Source organism: Lampris incognitus, chromosome 8 (genome assembly GCF_029633865.1).
Source record: "Lampris incognitus isolate fLamInc1 chromosome 8, fLamInc1.hap2, whole genome shotgun sequence".
NCBI lineage: Eukaryota > Metazoa > Chordata > Actinopteri > Lampriformes > Lampridae > Lampris > Lampris incognitus.
Window position 1 is genome coordinate 21,003,313 of NC_079218.1, and position 21,026 is coordinate 21,024,338.

The following is a 21,026-nucleotide window of genomic DNA, read 5'->3' on the forward strand; positions in this document are numbered from 1 at the left end:
TACTATCAGAGTGTTTGGTCTAGCACAGAACAGAACTATGTGGATGTAAAACGGCCATTATAACAATGAATTAAAAAGAGGTTTTACTAACATTCTGTTATGAAGGCAGACTTAAAAGAATCACAGTCCTTATCTTTTTGGTAAAAACAATGCTGAAGGTCCTTTTTGTCTCTGTATGTTTCTATTTTGTTGATTAACTTGACATGCAAACCTCCCTCGTTCTCCTCCAAAGACTCTTGCACATTAAAGCACTCACTTGTGTTTCTTTAGATTTTTTTTTTCTTCTTCTGGAAAGTATAACTTGCATTCGGGGAGTCTTGTAGACAAGCCTGTGGTACCTATACATCTGTAGATCTGTAAAATATCTCTTTCCAATTGAACTGGGTCTGTCACTGAATCGTCACTTAAATAAGAGTTGATGTTGAGGATATTTTGGGTGTTATTTTAATTCAACACGTCTGCAAAGCTGCCACGTTTCTGCACCCAGTGTGCTGCAGGCCTCACTGAAGGCCCACACGTGTACATTATTATATGGTGGTCTGTTCTTATAGCACACTATGTTCTCAGCATACATTTTAATTTATTTGTCTTCAACTTGTTTTTGTTCAATTACAGGTTGACTCGGGAGGCTTTAAAAAGTTTTGTTAAACACCGGAGAGAAGGAGCCCTGTGTTTTCTGTTGCAATGGGATATTACACGTAACTCGTTTTTCCAATCTAGGATTCAAGCTCTGTTTTAATGTTTGTTGTTATATGAGAAATCTGATATGTGGTCTAATATTATCTAGATTGGGGCTTTTAATGACATTGACTGTAGATGTATGTATATTTATCGGGTTTTGAAACAGAATGTCAGTTCATAATAACACTGACATATGTTTATTGTGTGATGTGATGAAATAAAAAATAAACCTCTGGTATTTGAAAAAATGACCTCCTGTAAATAGTTCTGCTGACATCCGTTTGTGATGTAAAGTTGTTTTTTTTTTCGCCCCTTTTTCCCCCAAGTGTATTTAGCCAATTACCCACCCCACTCTTTTGAGCCATCTCAGTCGCTGCTCCACCCACGCTGCCAATCCGGGAAGGGCGGCAGACTACCACGTCTCATCCGATATACGTGGAGTTGCCAGCCACTTCTTTTCACCTGACAGTGAGGAGTTTCGCCAGGGGGACATAGTGCGTGGGAGGATCATGCTATTCTCCCCAGTTCCCTCTCCCCCCTGAACAGGCGCCCCGACTGACCAGAGGAGGCGCTAGTGCAGCGACCAGGACACATACCCACATCCAGCTTCCCACCCGCAGAAACGCCCAATTGTGTCTGTAAGGACACCTAAACAAACTGGAGGTAACACAGGGATTTGAACCAGCGATCTCCGTGTTGGTAGGCAACAGAATCGACGCCAAGTTGTTGTTTGTTTTTGTTTTTTTAATCAGCAAGAAATTAGATTTCAGGCAGTTATTGACAGCTGATTTTATAAGGTATGACTTTCTTTACCTTAAATTAAGATAAGTGATTGGCATTTCTACCATATGAAGCATGGTGAACGGCATACCAAGCGCACTTATTCTAATCTTGATAGATCATCCTCGGTAAGATGAAGAGCTTGTGTCATAACTATTATGAATCTTCAGTTTCACAAGTGACCCTGAAAATGAGAACATGGCTTTTTTTAGAGATGACTGATGTAGTTTCTTTGTTAATGCTCTCTACATGGTTGCTGTACTTTGCAGTTGGCTGCAGCTCTGCATACTACACCTTATGATGCTAGAATGACTTGTAGAGTCCTTGCACAGTACTCCTCTTAAACCATCTTCCCACGTAATGTAAAAAAGAGCTTGTAAAACAATATGGTTATAGCCCATGATTTGTGATTGCAAAGGCCCTGAAAGTCAGCAATTACCACTAGCTATCAGGACCCAAGAGTCTTGAGATATGAGATGGACTGCATCCAAAGGTGCTCGTCCACCATTTCTTGACAGGATGTTGTCCCCTGCACTGGGAAGTCATAGTGGTGGATACATGGAAAAGTAGATACTCAGAATTATCATTTTGAATCGCTAGCCATATTTGAATTGTTTTCCAGACCAAATTACATTAGCACAGCATGGTAGTTCAGTTATTTGCACAACTGAGTCAAAAGCAAGTGCCCTGGATTTGATCCCAGCTCTTCCCTGTAGAGTTTGGGTGTCCCCGTGCTCATACGCTCCGTCCACAGTCCAAAGACATGCATGTAAAGATGCATTGGAGGCTCTAAATTGACTGCAGGGATGATTGGTGTGTGTGAGCGTCCCTGCCTTCCTCTCATGCTTGCTTGGGTAGACCACCCCCCGTTATCTGATTTGGATTCATTGGGAGTAGATGATGATTAAGTAAAAAAATAACATTATGACAAATTCCCTGGATTCGTGTCAAAACAAAAACATGCAATGTATCCATAGGAGATCATGTTAAATGGGAGTAACTATAAAAGGTCATTGAGGAGAACTGACCAGAATTAAGTTAAATCTAGAGTCATAAACACCGATAAGACTGCAAAGTTCATTGAATTAAATATTGATATGGTTCTCTGATCTGTTTTCCAAATTACTGTCAAAGCATTCACAATAGTATCCTTACCTGGTTTTGATCTGAATCGATAAGGCAAATCATTTATCATAGCTCTCTGGAACTGGAGAATTAAAACTGATTCTGATTCAACATTAACAGCACCTTTATGCTGATAACTAGTCTGCCTAAGAGGTGCAAATGCTGCACATTGCAGGTCTAGTATGGCAAGTGTATTCAGAACTTTTGTAACATGTAAAATGTCTCCCCCTCTAAAACAGCATATTCTACAAGATATCAGTCTCGGGTTTTCATTTCACACTTGTTTTGCATATGTAGAGGACACTGACTTGAGAAAATGCTCAAAAAGTGGATCAACCAACAACTATCTGCTCTGTTTAGCTCAGTGGACCCTATTATATTTACGTTTCATTTAATCGGTGTGATCACATTCAGATTCCTGTGGCACTGAAGTTGTCAAGTTCAAGGTGAACTCGGGTGATTTCGTGCCTGTTTCGCTGACTTATCTTTTCTCAGGTCGTTGTGCGAGATATGAGGGTGTAATGAAAAGGTATTAGTGGTGTTGACTGTTGAGCCTATTGTGTATGCACAGTTACATAAGCCTTGGAGGTTGTTGTTTTTTGCCCGTGTGTACGTTTCTGCATGTGTACATTGAAGACCGTCACTCTGGCAAACCACGGGCCCTGGACCTTGGGCTCCCTCACACTGCATTAGCAAGAGAGATTTGCAAACAATTAAGCCCTTGACGGGGTTCACATGAATGATTATTGGCTAGCTGTTGCTGGGCTGTGCTTGGGTGTACATTTCTTTGTTTTTTAACGAGTTGTTTTACAACTTGCTCTCTGTGAAGGCAGCTGATAAGAGGGAGTCATTGCAGTGGTTAGATAATAATGGCATTAATATGATGGTATTCCTTGAGGTGTCCACTGATTGAGTTTGCTGGGTTGTGAGTACCACTTGAGGTATTTCCTCACCGATTGTGTACCCACCTAAACTTGGCGGGGCGAGAACACATATTTGCATGTACTTGAATAAATGGTCTGGTGTGTTGTAATGGAAGGCGTGTGTTTAAGATTGGGCATGTAATTATTTGGGTGTGCTTTAGCATACAAAGAGGTGGTGTGACGGGCCCTGGCCAAACACACACCACCTGATTTGATCTGCCTGCCTTTGTATGAATATCTAAGTACATATATACTTTGTGTTAATCCACACCACTCCATCAGTTACTGAAGTCTAATTTATATAGAAACTTATCAGCAGGGTTTAGTCAAGTTATGGTTTACTCTAGTTTGATATATTTTGGGGTTGTGTTCATGAGTGAGGGTAGGATGGAGTGGGAGATTGACAGGCGGATTGGTGCAGAATCAGCAGTAATGCGGATGTTGTACCGGACCGTTGTGGTGAAGAGGGCACTGAGCCAGAAGGCACAGCTCTCAGTTTACCAGTCAATCTTCGTTCCAACCCTCACCTATGGTCACGAGCTTTGGGTAGTGACCGAAAGGGTGAGATCGCGGATACAAGTGGCTGAAATGAGTTTCCTCCGTAGGGTGTCTGGGCTCAGCCTTAGAGATAGGGTGAGGAGCTTGGACATCCAGAGGGAGCTCGGAGTAGAGCTGCTGCTCCTTTGCATCGAAAGGAGACAGTTGAGGTGGTTCGGGCATCTGATTAGGATGCCTCCTGGGTGCCTTCCTTTGGAGGTTTACCGGGCACGGCCAACTGGGAGGAGACCCCGGGGTAGACCCAGAACTCACTGGAGGGACTACATGTCCAATCTGGCCTGGGAACACCTTGGGGTCCCCCAGGAGGAGCTGGAGGGCGTTACTGGGGAGAGGGACATCTGGAGTGGCCTACTTAGCTTGCTGCCACCGCGACCCGACCCCGGGGAAGCGGCTGAAGATGAATGAATGATATAGCGAGGGTTACTTCTTGACAGATGTCTTATCACTTGTCATTTATTTTGTCAAAGTGTCCCCGCTGGCTGTTGCAATCAATGCCAGAGAGGTTTTCTTCTGGGAGTGATAAACTTGCATTGTGACCTGATTCAAAATGCTGCCCTTAACATCTTGTCAGATTATACTTCTGTCAGGCTTCTGTGTGAATTGTGCAAAAGTAACAGAGCACTTTCTCTCTGTATATGTAATTTGTGTGCATGCATGTTTCTGTATTTAATGAGACAGCAGAGACTGAACAGTATGTGTGAATATTGGCAATATGTACACCGTGTTATGTCATGCCAATAAAGCATTCTGAATTTGAGTATGTGTTTGTGTATGAAGAGAAACAAGTTATTTCTTCTAGAGTGTCACACAGCTCCATACCTCTCACAAATGAGGCAAACAAATCTGATTAATCAGCACAGAAAAGTGTGTTACGTGGCTGTAAAAAGCACTGAACTCTGCCCGCACACTTAACTGTGCCCTGTTACGGCGATATGGCCTTGAAATGAATCTGCAAAGTTGAAGGAGCAGTAAATTTTACATGGCTGCTATCAGATTCGCTGATCAGGGCCTCGGATGTTTCTATGTCACTCTCAGCTATTGTGTAATGATTAATGCCGAGGAAAGTGAACTTCTTGTGTTTTCGTCTTTTCCTTTCTGGATCTGCTATTAGTTTGTTCCCTTCTTAGGGTGAAGAGCAGAGCCCAGCTTTCATCAGGACACAATATCCAAACCCTGGTCCCTGACGGATGGCTTATGTCGTTTCTGCTTGTGCTCTGTCACCTCAAGGTGAAGATAGACCACAAGCTAGATTTGTGCCATGTTATTAGAGAAGCTGGATAAGTCTTTTCTTTTTTTTTTTGGTTGTGTTTTTCATAGAGAGACATGAGCACAGATGCTCTCAATCCAGGAAATGACCTTGTCTGTAAAATTAAAGTCAGTACACCTGCTTATTCATTCACGCTGTATCAGAGACACACATGATCATGTGTTAACATACTGTATTTAGAAATGTGAGCCTTGATCTCATCTTGGAGGTTCTTGACAGTAATGACTAAGTGGTGACATAATTGTGAGCCCAGAGCACTGACCTAACAGACAGACAGATAGACAGATAGACAGATAGATAGATAGATAGATAGATAGATAGATAGATAGATAGATAGATAGATAGATAGATAGATAGATAGATAGATAGATAGATAGATAGATAGATAGATAGATAGATAGATAGATAGATAGAATATCCTTCATTCTGACTAGCATAATTCTTTGTTTTCCAAACTAACGCCTCGTCCTCTTGGTGATTGACATGGCAACATGCGTGACGCATGGTTTCTGCCCCGTGTGTCGCTGTGAGGGGGCGTGCACAGCGTGCAGTAAAAGCACAACGCGGCGGCTCCGTCCCGTCCTCGGCAGTCACTCCAGCAACGCGTACTGCTGAAGTTGCACACCTGCAAAGCGGAATTAGCAGCTCGGCGCTTCAAATTTGGCAGCATACATGCGTTTCTGTTCGTCCTTCCTCCTCCCCGTTCGGCGATATCACAGAATTTATTTGAGCCGCAAGCCATCGTCGATGTAAACATCTTGCTCTTGAACAACTTTTTGTTTTTATTTTCTAACGAAGACCCAACCGTATCCAGCCTCGTCCAGACGACCTGCGGGAGGGTATTTGGAGAGCGATGCCTTCTATGCGACAGTCCTACACTGTCACCGTGTTGGCGGACCCGCCGGCCGCCGCGTTCCCCTTCCACAAGCACGACATGCGGCGCAAGAGTCATGCGTTACCGCGCTCCATGCTGATGTCCACCTTCATGGGTTTGCTGATCAATCAAGCCAAGGTGAGTTAGTCAGCTGGTGCACGTTGACATTTTTACTTTGACAAAAAATGGTCAGAAACCTCTTCTGGGTGATGTGTTGGAAGGTAGGTGAATTATCCAGCCCGGATTTCATGTGCCTCGGTGGCGAATCGTATCGCCTTTTGCTGAATGAATTGAGACAGCCTGTGGGACAGAAGTTCTGTTTAAGGTTATACACCTGTGTAGTACACCTGCGTAGTACACCTGCATAGTACACCTGCGTAGTACACCTGTGTAGTACACCTGTGTAGTACACCTGCGTAGTACACCTGCATAGTACACCTGCATAGTACACCTGTGTAGTACACCTGCATAGTACACCTGTGTAGTACACCTGCATAGTACACCTGTGTAGTACACCTGCGTAGTATTGCGTAATACACCTGTAGGTGCGCCTCTGAACGCGTTACGTAACGTGGCTGTAGCGCAGCGCATCACGAGTTCGTGTAGCCTGTCGCTGTCCAGGTTTAAAAAAAACTTAATTAAAGGTTAATTAATTTAATATAAGCTGTTCGATTCTGCGCTTTTGTTTAACGGGCAGATTCGTTTTGTTCCGTTTCAAACACAAGCAACCTGAGAAGTCCGAAACGCGGGGCACGAAGTTAGCTAAACTCTGGCTAGCAGCTGCGGGCCGCACGCCGTCGTGTCAATGTAAGCGGTGCCCATTGGGTCAGATTTTATTACTTTAACTTTTGGAAAACGCCCCGAGTGACCCGTCACACTTAGGTCACACGTCAGTCTAGCCACCCGTCCTCTCAAGCAAAGCACAGCTTACATTTGGCGTCCTTCTGTTGAGGCTGGCAGAGACGAGGCTGTATTGTCTTGTGGCCAGTGACAGTGATGGTTTGCCATAGAGCTTCTTCGTGGGCCAATTTTGCTCAACCTATCCCACTTTTTGGAGCTCTGCGATAGAGGAGCCCTATGTAACTCCCTTCGGTGGTAAACAATGTGATTTGGCTGAGTTTGGCGTGCCTACGTGGGCACTCCAGGCACACACACCAGCAGCCTGTACTACAGTAGCAACAAGTCTGCAACGTTGCATAATAATAATGAACACCCCTGATCTCAGTGTATCTCTGTTAATGGCCCTTATCTACTTTATGATATAGTTTGTACGAACACTCTGTCCTCAGACAGATATTTGTCCTTCGTTGGAATGTCAATGTCATGTTAAATGCCATGGTGCAAGGTCATAGGCCAAACTACAGCCCCTTCTTTTGGCTAAAAGGGAGTATTTTTAGCCTAGAAGATAGGCTAATTGCGTAACGTGCGTAATGTTATGCATGCCTATCTTTGTGTGTTTATGTTAAGTGAAAAGGAGAGAATGGTCAGCATGCAGTGATGCTATGTATTGCCACCATTTTTGCTTATTGTATTTCCAAAGGAATGGCATTTGTGGCATGGGCAGTAGCTTGGGTGCACAAGCGTGTCCCCATGCCCTTCTCAGCACAAGTCATTTGGCCGGGCCTGCTTAGTCAGGTTGGAACACCGCGTCCTTGCTCCCTTGTGTTCTGAATCCCTGCCAACCAATGACATGCTTCCATGTCCAAAGCACCATAATACCCAAACAAATCACATCTTCAGCTTTTGGGCAGCCTTACAAATGTCAAGCCGCATGCTGAGCCCTCTCTGCAGTAGCCACTGTGTCATTGTCCTGGCTCTGGGTCTTTTAATACCAGGTGTGACAAATGCACACTGTGCATGTGACTTGCACCATATGGTCAGCTTCAGATATGGTAGAAGAATGACAATACAAAGGAAAAATACAATCTTAATTTTGTTTACTATCTCAGCGATGCATATATTATTATACTGTAGGTGATGTCTCATAAAGTGTCCCATCACTGCAGCTTTAATACATTGTAATATGCTATGCTGTGATTACATCGACCTCATAGTTTGCTGGTTATGTGCAAAATTGGATTACAATACACTTTTTGGGAAGACTTTAGGTAAAAGTGTTAGCCGGAGTGGATCTACACTTTCGTTCTAGACTTTTTTTCTCTCTGTTTGATTGCTCACCTTGCTGACTCACCTTCTTGACATCACTGTTCCTAAAATCATACCTCCATTTCAAGATTCCTACGTTGGTGCATGTGGATCCAGTCATGACCCATAAACACAGCTGTGAGGTATTTGGTCCCTACTGCAATGTGCAGGGAAGCACACTGTACGATATGAACGAGAAAAGTTACCCAACAGTCGCTCTGTATCCTATGACAATTTATTCCTTTTCAGCTACACCACTTTCATCGTGATAGGGAAATCACATCTCAGCATTTGCAGAAAAATAACTGTCATGCACAGTCGTAGATTATTTGCTTTTCTTTCTTGTTTTGATGGACTTATATGTGAGTATTTGTTTAAGTAAGTTTGCTGACTGAAGGGTCCTTGAACCATCTAGAAATTCAAATTGGTGCTTTCAAGTTGCCGCGGACCCAAATGAGGAAATAAGCTACCTTTTTTCATTCCTACAAATATCATTTCTTGGGGGGGTATCTTATTTTTGTCTGGCAAAAGCAATATGCAAAGACTTCTCTGAGTTGCCTTTGCATACGCAGGGTGGTAATTGCAGTTCAATACTGATAAAAATGCCACTAGAAATACAGCGTGTTAAGCATTCGGTTTCCATTGATCGTATAATTGTAAAGCATACAAGGAATATTTGATTTACATTACATTTACATTTTAATAATTAACAATTATTGTTTAAATGGTGTCAAATCTAAATCGGTACCGAGGTCACGGCTTTCCATTTCAGTATTCTAACATGAAATCCAGTTGTGTTTCTTTTTAAAGCACTCCTATTGCCACACTCGTTTCAGATTGCCCCTTGTCCACATCCATTGTACGTCGTGCTGGATGAGAAAAAAAAACAACTGATGAACAAGTTGTGTGAACCTTTTTTTTTTTTTGCCTTTGCATCAGTCTGCCCCACATTTAAGTGGATCCTCTGATTGCCTTTATTATAGAACCACCAAGGAATAGAAAACTATAACAGGGACAGGAAGTGGACACTAACTAGTTTCATCCTCACTCAGTTAACAGTATTGACGCAGGTTAATGATAATATGCGAGTGTGCATATGTAAATGTGTGTGTGCGTGCGTGCTGACATTTTCGGGATGCTTTCCAGTCTCCACACAGGCGTCAGCAGAGGGATTGACGCATGAGAACACTAGCCCCTCCATTCCAACATGTAACTATGTTACCATGTTCCTAATCGGACTTGGACAGACCAAGCAACAGACTGGACACCAAAATGTAACTTATAAAACTGAAAACACAGTCTGGTCTAGTAGGACACTTCTGAGCAGCACTGGAAGGACGGAGTCATCCATTCGTCATTATGCTAGCTTAATATTCCACTCTGTGTTACAGGAGGACCACACTGAGCTCAGTTTAATGTGGGTGGCCCTTTACAGTCAGGTTTCTCCTGTCTTGTGACGCAGGCACAGTGCAAGGGTCTTGATCCTGCGCTACACGACAGATGATTAACACTGCTCATAGTGCAAACCATCTGTTATGTAAAATGTTAATATATAGTTTCTTTAAGTTGGCCGGCTTGCAGGTTTTTTTTCCCACCATATGACATAATAGTATGCTCCACAGATTCACATCAGAGCCTTTTTTTGATGGTAATGATCCACTTATATGTATCCCTGTGGTGTTACTGGTGTCATGACCTGTTGGTCATCGTTGGGGGAGAGGTCAGGGAAGGTGATAGGATTTCGTGTAAGGACGGTAACACAGTTTGCACGCTGAGCTTTCAGCATCAGTCATGTAATGCAGGTGTCATTGTAAAAAAATGTGTGTGTGTGTGTGTGTGTGTGTGTGTGTGTGTGTGTTCTACACAATCTGTAATAGTTTCAACCCATTCCAAATAATGGCTTACAATTCACTCCTGTAGTCAGATTTACTCAATTGTTATTGTAATTCTGTTTGTTTTGTTTGGTCCAGAGAGTGACTCTGACTTTAGTATTTCATGAACATTACTTTAATCCAGTTCACCAATAAAAATTGTGTCTTGTCCATGCATTTACTCGTGCCCGTAGTGTTTCTTCCCTATTGCTTCTGCTGTACTTTTACTTCTATTCGTCCATGGGATTTCTGTTATTTCTCTTTTATGCAGTCTCAATTCATGCTTGCCCCGACTGTGTTACGTTTCTGAAATGTGGGAACTATGCACATGTAGCTGAGTGTTGTTCATGTTATCTTTATTTTATATATTTTGTCTTCTTGGTGAGCATTCTCAAAACCGGTGTGTAATATTTTCTGTTATAGTCTGTATAGTACCAACCTTATCTTTAATGAAATGAATAAGTAGTTCCGGTTTACCTGTTGTAGCAAGGGGGACTTTAATTAGTGACACACAAGAGCCGCAGGAGTGATGTACAGCAAATTAGCGGCAAAAGTTGAGCAGCTCTTGTAATGGGAGACAGCCTGCCACTATGTGTATGTGTATGACTGTGCCCCACGCTTACTTTGTTGTTGTTGTTGTTTCCGGTTGATGTTGAGTCGGTATTACGCTCTGCCGTAGAGGCTGGGTTCGAACGCGAAGGTCAGTTTTACACACAGCTCTGTCATCTTTCCCTCAGCCATCTTTGCTTACTAGTAAGCTAGCCAGAGCAGAGCGACGGCGGGCGTGTGAGGGAGTGGGAGAGTGACTGATCACATGCGTGTCATGTGACGGTGACCCCGTCTCGGGGGTGCACAAATGTTTTCCTGTGTAACTGCAGCCCTCCCCGGATCGGCAGAGGGGGTGGAGCAGCGACCGGGGTGGCTCGGAAGAGTGGGGTGATTGGCCAAGTACAATTGGAAGGGGGGGAAAAAGGGGGGGGTGTTTCCCCCTGAAATCAAGATCGAAACAAGCCGCTCCTCAAAATGAGTTAAAACGCCCATCAATCTCGGCTCACACAAGACACCCGCACATATTCTGCTTGGTTGATGTCAATATCGCTCCTTTCTAATCCCAAATGAAGAAATTAAATCTCAAAACATGAAATTAAACGCACATTTGCTCGAGGAAATGTTGATATACAGCAACATTTATATGAACAGCAACGATGAACAGCAAAATTACGCTAGATACCCGTGGATATAAGATAACATCACCAAGCAAGCTTTTTCATTTTTGCAGCATCATATGAAATCCATCCGGTCCAACACTTATTAGTCAAATTACTTTTACTGTTTATATTTATTACGACTGGCTTGTTATTGTTAAAGATGCACAGTCAAAGCTGCTATTTGCAATTGTACTTGAATTCTCCCCTCTATGGTTCAGTGATGTGAATAACAACAAATCAAAACAAGTAAGATAAACAAATACAGATAGAGCAGAACAGATGTATGGCGTGTTCGTCATCATCTGTAAGAAAGTAATGTTCGCTGTGACCACAGCGGCAGTTTGCTGAGCACTGCAAGTGCAAGCCAAGTATTCTGGCTTGTGTGTGTGTGTGTGTGTGTGTGTGTGTGTGTGTGCGTGTGTGTGTGCGTGTGACTTTGGGGTTATGAAATCTGGTGTGGGTGTATAGCTTTGGGGTTACTTTGTTGGTGGTTAATGTTTGGTCAATCATACCATTACCATTCGGCACTTCCTACTGATATGTACCACTCGTGCTCCAGGAAAGTCACAATATTTCACATAGTTGTGAAGGCTGCTCACATTCACCAACTAACCTGAAATAAATCACCATCAGGTTTTTTCTGTTGGCTAGAATTTTACAAGGCTCCACACAGAGCTCCATCTGGAGTGCAGTATGGAGAAAAATAGAGGGACACCTGCAGTCAATAGCTGTTTAGTTTTCTGCCAGGTCTAGGGGCATTATTTGACGTTCATGATTTAGGTTTGGGAAGAGAGTTTGGTAAAATATGGCAATTGACTTTACCACTCAGAATGGCGCCGTATCATTTTGCATGGTTTTCTAAACCCATCACTGTCAAACGTTATTTATGTTCAGTGCCTTCACTGACTTTTCCAGGATGTGTTACAGGTGTTGGTAGTATTAAATTAAACCTTTAGAGTGCCTTATAATGATAAAAAAACATTCAATTGAGTGGTTAAAACAAGATTAAAGCATGTGTCCGAGCTAGGCAACTGTATTACTTTCTTAGTTAGTGCAGAAAATTGTGACACATACCTGAACATAATAGACATTCTTGGGTTGGCCACATGAATTTTCAAACCCCAAGTTATATTTGTGTACATGGACAGTGTTTGCACATTAGGTCCTGTCCTGCTAATGTCTCACAGCACTCAAATGTGATATGTGTTGTTAACCTTGCAGAACAAGAATCCTCAAGGCCTGGTAGGACTGCGGAACCTGGGCAACACTGTAAGTGTTTTGTTTTTGTTTTTTTACTTAAAGAATAACTGCGCACCAATTTTTTTTCAATGAAAAACTGAATGTATGTCTTCATTTCAATAAAAGGCATCATTCTTGATGAAATTTCAGCATTGCTGTGCAAATGAAAATATCCACACTTCCTGTAATAAATCTGCCAGCAATCCCTGGTTGATCTCTGCTCCAGGCATGCAGTCCCGAATGCTTACGTATCTCAAGTGCTTTTATTCACAGACACATCACATGCTAAATTAAAGTAGGACTGTTACCAGCCCTACTGATCAGAGAAACAGTCCGATCCATAGCATCACTCCCTCTTTCCTGTCTGTATAGTAGCACAGACCGGTAGTAGACCTATAGACCAAGTAGCATAGCCTCTAGTATGGGGCGATCTTACTCTTAAATGAGAAACAACACGTTGTATTGTATACTGCAGTTCAACAACATATTTAAGAGAATAATATACCTCTGTATCTGCTCCACTCAATGTTTATTTTTGTCCACTGAAACCAGTCACCACCAGAGTGCTTCCCTCACCCTTTCCAATTTTCTTCTGGTTCTGCAGTGTTTCATGAACTCCATTCTCCAATGTCTGAGTAATACACTAGAGCTGAGGGACTACTGCTTGAGAAACACACATCGCACCGATCTCAACAACAACTGCAGAACAACCACCCTCATGGAGGGTAAGACACTACGTCGAAACCAACATGCACACAAAGGTCTTTCTACAATGCATATTACGTTTATACCCTATCCATTTCTACCGAGGGGAGAAATACTAAGGATCTGCGTATTGTGTTTGAATGTTTATTCACTGTAACAGGGCTCCAGGCAACAACAAAAAAATCTAAACCCAAAATATTTAGGAGCCAAATCAAACTTTCAGGAGCCAAAATATAGTGATGTCATATGCTACATTGTTAAAGGGCTGCCTCACACTGCCTTTCCTTCCCCTCTGTACTGTCTGCCTTTGTTTTTTTCTGCCTTCCATAGTCTACACCAGCGTTTCCCGAACTTCTCCTGGGGGACCACTTGTCCTGCATGTTTTAGATCTCTCCCTTCTTCTTCTACTTCTTCTTCTCTCGGTTTACTGGTGGACAGATCTCTCCCTGCTCCAACACAGCTGATTTAAATGACCAGTCAATCAATCAATCAATCAAGTTGCGATTTTCTAGCTGCAACAGCCACCCAAAGTGCTTTACGGTTAATTAATCCACACACACTCAGTTTGTTATGAAGCAGCTTCAGAAGCTCATAACGACTTGATCATTTGAATCAGATATGTCAGACCAGACCGAGCAATGACACAATCCCTGGCGTTTTTATGTTCTTTACTGTCACCATGCTTCTTCACGGGTTCTTTTTTGAAATGACTGGAACCGGTAATGAACTCTGTTTTACCAGCAATCTCTTGTCCTACTTGAGCACAAACTGTGCAGTAAATTTCCCCCTTGTCACAACGTAACCAGGCGAACTCTTGTAGCCACGCTGATTGAAACTGTCTTGTAGGGATGGGAGACGCAGGGATGCGAGGGGAGACTCCACTCGCTTGCGCTTGGTTATCATCATCTGTAAAGGACTGCACACTGATTGAATCGGGCTGGGATGACTCAAATGTCACTTGAGAACTTTCACTGGTCGAGTTGGTCTCGACATCGTCGGCATCTGATGTAGAGGAGGCTGGTTTGGACGGGCAGGGAGTGAGGGAAAAAACCGGTTTTTCGTTTGCGCATTTCATTTTCTTGCCAGCTGGCTAACTTTAGCTTAACTACGCAGTTAGCTACATATAACTTCTAAATTCAGACTCCATCAAACTAAATTGAACACCGTTCATAAAGTGAACACTTCAAAATTTTAACCAGATAAATGTGACGTGGAACTTTCTTCAACCACTGTTTCTGTTCATCTGTACATCCGATCCTTCAACCACCGCAGGACAGGAGTGCAGACAAGTTTATGTATTGGAAACCGTACAGGAGTAAAATGACATGATGTTACACACTCTTGTACAGTAGGTGGCGGTATGCACTTTAAAGTAGTTTGCGATCCGCCAGTAAACCGAGAGAAGAAGAAAAAGAAGAAGAAAGAGTTCACGCGATATGTCAGGTAGACGCAGGCGCAAAAGGAGTTGAGAGTTCAGTATACAAACAAAATGGATGGCCTTTTTTTTTTTCAATTTATTTTTATTTTTTGCTTGTGGTGGTCACTGGCAACTGGCAGGGGAAAAAATGGTCGCAAAATTAAAAAGTTAGTCGCATTGGCAACCATTTTAGTTGCCATCTGCAGCCCTGCATAATGGTTAGAAATTTAAATCTTGGGGCGTCCGGGTAGCGTAGTGGTCTATTCCATTGCCTACCAACACGGGGATCGCCGGTTCGAATCCCCGTGTTACCGCCGGCTTGGTCGGGTGTACAGACACAATTGGCCGTGTCTGCGGGTGGGAAACCGGATGTGGGTATGTGTCCTGATCGCTGCACTAGCGCCTCCTCTGGTCGGTTGGGAGGGGGAACTGGGGGGGACTAGCATGATCCTCCCACGCACTACGCCCCCCCCCCCCGGTGAAACTCCTCACTGTCAGGTGAAAAGAAGCAGCTGGCGACTCCCTATGTGTCGGAGGAGGCGTGTGGTAGTCTGCAGCCCTTCCCGGATCGGCGGGGGGGTGGGGCAGTGACTGGGACGGCTCGGAAGAGTGGGGTAATTGACCGGATACAATTGGGAAGAAAAAGTGGGGGGAAAAATCCAAAAAACAAACAAATAAATAAATCTGTCCTTTCCAAGTTGCCCTAAAGCTTTTGTACTTATCACATTGTGGCCTGGGACTGCAGGAGCATTGCTAGCTCCTCTGTCCTCTCAGTGTTACAGTATCGCTTTAAAGTCTTACATTTGATAAAGGGATGTCAACCACTTGCTGCCTGTCTCTGCTTCATTCACGTTGTCTCCCTCCCTATCAGAGTTTGCAAAGCTCACTCAGACCCTGTGGACGTCTGTAAACAATGAGGCCATCAGTCCCTCGGATTTCAAGACCCAGATCCAGAAATATGCTCCCAAATTTGTCGGCTACAGGTAAAGTAAATCCCCGACTGCTCTGCCCATGTCCTTCAGTCCTGCATAGCTGATCTCCTCAGTTAAACAGTTTTTCATCTTATTGGCTCACTTTCCCCCCCCCTCATCTCATCTATCTCCCTCCAGCCAGCAAGATGCCCAAGAGTTTTTGCGGTTCCTATTAGATGGTCTCCATAATGAGGTCAACAGAGTGTCGGTGTGTCCCATAGCGTCAGTGGAAGACTTTGACCACCTCTCGTAAGTCACATAACTGAATTTCCTCCAACCTCTGCCCCCAATAAGTCATGAATAACTTATCCTATAAACCTTTTACACTTAAAAAAAAAAGAAGAAGAAGCTCTGCTGCAGACGGGTTATGCAATAGAATGGAATCTTTTCCACCAAAAAAAACAACACTTTTAATGGCAGGCTTGGATACAACATTAACAATGGTTTGACTTGAGGGCTATGGCTTCCTCCACAGGGACGAGGAGAAAGGCAAGAAGATGTGGAATAAATACCTGCAGAGAGAGGACAGCAAAGTGATTGGTAAGTTAGCTGCACTGAGGCAACATGGCGATACAATCCAGTGCCCTTTGTGGATCTGTGTGTCATTGTATGTGTGGGCTTTGTCCTTGTAGATCTGTTTGTCGGCCAGCTGAAGAGCTCTCTGACCTGCACCGAGTGTGGCTCTTGCTCTACTGTGTTTGATCCATTCTGGGACCTGTCTTTACCCATTGCACAGGTCAGTACACACACACACACGCACGCACGCACGCACGTTCGCAGTCCTAGGGCATTTATTCAGCTTGTGTTCTTTGATACCCCAGAAGAATTCAGCAGAGGTGACTCTGACAGAGTGCATGAGACTCTTTACCAGAGCAGACGTGTTGGACGGAGAGGAGAGACCAGTAAGGCACAACTATCCCTTCCTCACTGTCATTTTTACTGCTGATATACAGTAGGAGTAATTTCTCACTGTCACTTTTGTCCCTCTTGTTCTCAGACATGCAACAAGTGTTCGGCCAAAACAAAATGCATCAAAAGATTCACCGTCCAGAAGTTTCCTCAGATTCTCGTGCTCCGTATCCTTTTAATGCATGTTAACATCCATTACCCTGATCACTTCAAGCCTTTTGCTTCACTGGGTGTGCCAAAAGACACGGCCGTTAAACCCCAGTTATTTTACACCACATTTTTTAATAATTTTCTGCAGATGAGCCATGGACTTGGCATCAATATTGCTATACCAACCAAAATCTGTCGTAGCAATTTTTACGTCAAGCAGGCACATGAGTTTTTCTGCACTCTTGAACACTCAATGACGGTGACTCTTTGGCTGAACTAGCCCGCTGTCATTTCCGAATCTGAATGGCCATAGCCGAGGATAGTGATCCTTGGCTAGACATCATGGTACATGAACCAAATGGTAAAAGAGCTGCAGTTTAGTGTCCTTGACCCCGTTCTTCCCCCCAGACCTGAAGCGTTTCAAAGAGTCCCACGTTCGAGCCAACAAGGTGTCGGCATTTGTCAGGTTCCCTCTCAAAGAGCTTGACCTCAGTGAATTCGCTTCAGAGGGCAGTGGTAAGTCCCTGCATGTGTGTGTGTTTTAGAGGACAAAATAATGGCGTACATTTTAGGTGTTGAAACCCTTTATTGTCTTTACCTGTAGCACACGCAGTGTATAACCTATATGCAGTGTCCAACCACTCGGGAAACAGTTTGGGGGGCCACTACACAGCCTTCTGCAGGAACACAGCCCTGGGGGAGTGGTTTAGCTACAATGACTCAAGGTATGCGTCATAGCCATTGACATCAACCTCTGTTTTACTACACAACTATTGAATATGACCAAACTGTACACCCTTGATTTCAGATAAGCAGTTTATTTCTTTGTTGCACTTAAAGGTGTGTCTGCTTGTTACCATGTTGACTGTAAATTAAACAGACAGGTTATGTAGGTCAAATGTGTGTGTGTGTGTGTGTGTGTGTGTGTGTGTGTGTGTGTGTGTGTGTGTGTGTGTGTGTGTGTGTGTGTGTGTGTGTGCGTGTGTGTGTGCGTGTGTGTGTGTGTATTGAAGAATTTATGTGTGTCTTTGAGTCTGTCTGGCCATCCATTTGTGTACTTATATGCTCACAATAGTAGGGCATCCAGGTAGCGTGGCAGTCTATTCTGTTGCCTACCAGCACGGGGATCACCGGTTCGAATCCCCGTGTTACCTCCGGCTTGGTCAGGTGTCCCTACAGACACAATTGGCCGTGTCTGCGGGTGGGAAGCTGGATGTGGGTATGTGTCCTGGTCACTGCACTAGTGCCTCATCTGGTCGGTCGGGGCACCTGTTCAGGGGGGAGGGGGGAACTGGGGGGAATAATGTGATCTTCCCACGCGCTATGTCCCCCTGGCGAAACTCTTGACTGTCAGGTGAAAAGAAGCGACTGGCGACTCCACATGTATCAGAGGAGGCATGTGGTAGTCTGCAGCAGAGGGGGTACAGCCGCGACCAGGACAGCTCAGAAGAGTGGGGCAGTTGGCTGGGTACAACTCGGGAGAAAAGGGGGGGGAAATCCAAATAAAAACAAACAATAGAGCGATGTATGCATCAGTTGAACAACACGCATTACTATGTGTTAGGCTCAAACGTTATATTAACCGTGTCTTTCTCCTGCAGAGTGAGCCCCGTGTCCACCAGCCAGGTGTGCAGCAGTGATGCCTATGTGCTGTTCTATGAGTTGGCTGCCAACTATCAAGTACGACACCAGACCTACAGACTTTAGACCCTGTGGAAGAAGTGTCCCAGGTGCCGAGCTGTGTACTAAACTGGGCCTAAGAAACTGGGCCCGCTCTGAGAGAGCTACGCTTTGCAGACTTCTCGTGTAGTAGGCCCCAGCAGAGTGGACTCTGTATGGACAGCAGGGGCTATCCGGTTAACACTGCAGCTAGTTATGCTGAGATGTTTTTTCACGAGACAGTCTTCTGCCATTCCATTTGACAGAAAAGGGATGGAAAGACTTTGTGTGTGTGTGTGTGTGTGTGTGTGTGTGTGTGTGTGTGTGTGTGTGTGTGTGTGTGTGTGTGTGTGTGTGTGTGTGTGTGTCCTTGCAGGTGCATTTATATGCATGTCTCATGTCAAGGCCATCAATGAGGACACCTTTACATGCAATTTGAAAATGGATTAATGAAGTTTATTATTTTGCCTTTTTTGCTGCGGACACTTGAAAAGCCCACGACACTAGGTTGTAAATTATTCTATTTAATCTGATGCCTTCGCTCTTGTGACTTTAGTGTCTAGTGCCATCCAGTGGCAGGAATGGATGACTGCTCAGAGGAGCACTGTCTTCCTCCAAAAACGGTGTAAATACAAGAAAACACAAGATGGTGACACTCTTAGTCTGTACATTTTATTTTTGTACCGATCAAAGAAACTGTTGAATGTAACTGCATTGTGGCACCACCAGTCATAGCAAATCATCTCTATAGAGATGTGTTAACAATAATGTAGTACTTAATTTACTGTCTATAAATTAATAAAAAAAAGTCAACTCAAGACCTGTATTTTTGTATATTTTATCAATAAATATCATATAGTTGTATTGTTTTCAACTAGCTTAACAAAGAAACTTTATATATATATGTGTGTGTGTGTGTGTGTGTATATGTATCGCCGCAGCCGGGACGCGAACCCGTATCTCCCGCACACGTTAGCCCTTGGCTAATGGGTCGGACCCTTTAGTCGGGCGGTTAGCGATATCTCCCGCGGTGCGGGAGATAAAGATTCGCGTCCCGGCTGCGGCGGTACCTGCGGTTGCCCCTTGAATTCGCTACTATATATATATATGTGTGTGTGTGTGTGTGTGTGTGTGTGTGTGTGTGTGTGTGTGTGTGTGTGTGTGTGTGTGTGTGTGTGTGTGTGTGTGTGTGTGTGTGTGTATGTATGTATGTATGTATATAGAGAGAGGGGAGGGGGGGACATAAACAAGAGCATATCTAATTGGTTACCAAAAAGGGCTTTAACATACTAGACAGCCGTTAACAATCAATTGCATGATCAGCTTTTTGAACAGCGGGGGTTTATGCACCGTACATTCTGCCTTGCACTTGACGGGTTTCAACTAAAAGGTTAATTGTGGTGGTAACATGGCAGATGGGAGTTATGTCACTAAAACTTTTAGCCTACATAAAACAAGGTCACCGGTTTTGTCATCTGACAGACAAGGCAGCGAAGGTGTGTGCTGTTCAGACAAGAGCCACTGGATGGTGCGTGCGCGGCGAATGCCCGTGTCCGCACGCACGTGCGCACGCGCTCGTCCGATATGTGTGTGGAGGTCATCAAGGTCTCCCCCTGTGGCCATCGGTCCAGGCCAAGCGCATGAGAGAGCTGCAACTCCCTGTCTGCACTGGGCACTTCCCCAATCTTATCCCCCCCCCTCTCTCGCCCCCTCTTTCTGTCTCTCTCACGTGCCGGTTTAATGACCACACTGAGTAGAATCTAATCCCTTCATCGCCGAGGTTGTTGAACCCTGATGTGCTTTTAGAACGTGGGCGAGCTCAGAGTATGCATTGGAATACTAGGAACTCGGGCTTGCCTGTGTCCAAGCCTCTTTGTGTTTCTTTATTTTTGCATGTGATTGTGAGTGTGCCGATCCCCCCCCCCCCCAGTCTAGGCGGCTGTGTGTGTGTGCGTGTGCATGTGTGGCGCACAAATGGCGTGTGCCCCTCACAGATCAGGTTTCCCGGCCAAGACAGACGATCTGTTTGTGCGGAGAAAAGAGATAATGTTGTCGACGCAGGGCCGACTGGTATTCCAGCTGTAACGTTAGCCGAGCTTGGCAAGAGGATGACGATGTGCTGGGGACGCCACCATCGTCCACCCCCACCCCCTCCCACCCCCCAAGCCAGTGCACATTCGTCTACCTTGACCTGTGGAAACCAGGCCCTGTGGGCTCACATATATAAATACAAACACATTTTTATTTAGTAAACAGCGCTGTCATATGTGTCGAAAACATACCCTTACATGATGTCACACAGACACACACACACACACACACACACACACACACACACACACACACACACACACACACACACACACACACACACACACACACACACACACACACCATGACCCATTCCCTCCAACACAGTTACAGTCTCTGGCTCCCCATACACACCATATTGCCTGAGCACACAGCTTGGGGGCAAAAATAGCACCTGCGCTGCAGCAGTGTTGTTGCTGGTGCTCTCACAAAGCAGCTCTTCTGTTGACAGTT

The 21,026-nt window shown here is 44.4% G+C and overlaps 1 protein-coding gene across 2 annotated transcripts; it reads left to right on the forward strand.

Moving 5' to 3' along the window:
* Positions 1-5,910: 5,910 nt before the first annotated feature.
* Positions 5,911-19,294, forward strand: LOC130116991 (ubiquitin carboxyl-terminal hydrolase 2-like). Of its 2 annotated transcripts, none has more exons than XM_056285115.1 (12): positions 5,911-6,346; positions 12,654-12,701; positions 13,276-13,396; positions 15,665-15,776; positions 15,903-16,013; positions 16,240-16,304; positions 16,397-16,500; positions 16,586-16,666; positions 16,762-16,840; positions 17,232-17,339; positions 17,428-17,548; positions 18,425-19,294. In XM_056285115.1, exons 1-12 carry the CDS (start codon positions 6,188-6,190, stop codon positions 18,528-18,530), a joined length of 1,215 nt encoding a protein of 404 aa, XP_056141090.1. In that variant the 5' UTR covers positions 5,911-6,187; the 3' UTR covers positions 18,531-19,294. The 2 variants fall into 2 exon arrangements, with proteins under 2 accessions (XP_056141090.1, XP_056141091.1); XM_056285116.1 differs by having other exon boundaries at positions 16,589-16,666.
* The last annotated feature ends 1,732 nt before the right edge of the window (positions 19,295-21,026 follow it).

What these genes read in the sequence shown, in the direction of transcription:
- LOC130116991 (XM_056285115.1), top strand. Translation starts at nt 6,188, where the DNA reads ATGCCTTCTATGCGACAGTCCTACACTGTCACCGTGTTGGCGGACCCG. An exon ending in TGCGGAACCTGGGCAACACT is followed by an intron (nt 12,702 to 13,275) that starts GTAAGTGTTTTG and finishes CTGGTTCTGCAG; the next exon opens with TGTTTCATGAACTCCATTCT. An exon ending in GAAGACTTTGACCACCTCTC is followed by an intron (nt 16,014 to 16,239) that starts GTAAGTCACATA and finishes CTTCCTCCACAG; the next exon opens with GGACGAGGAGAAAGGCAAGA.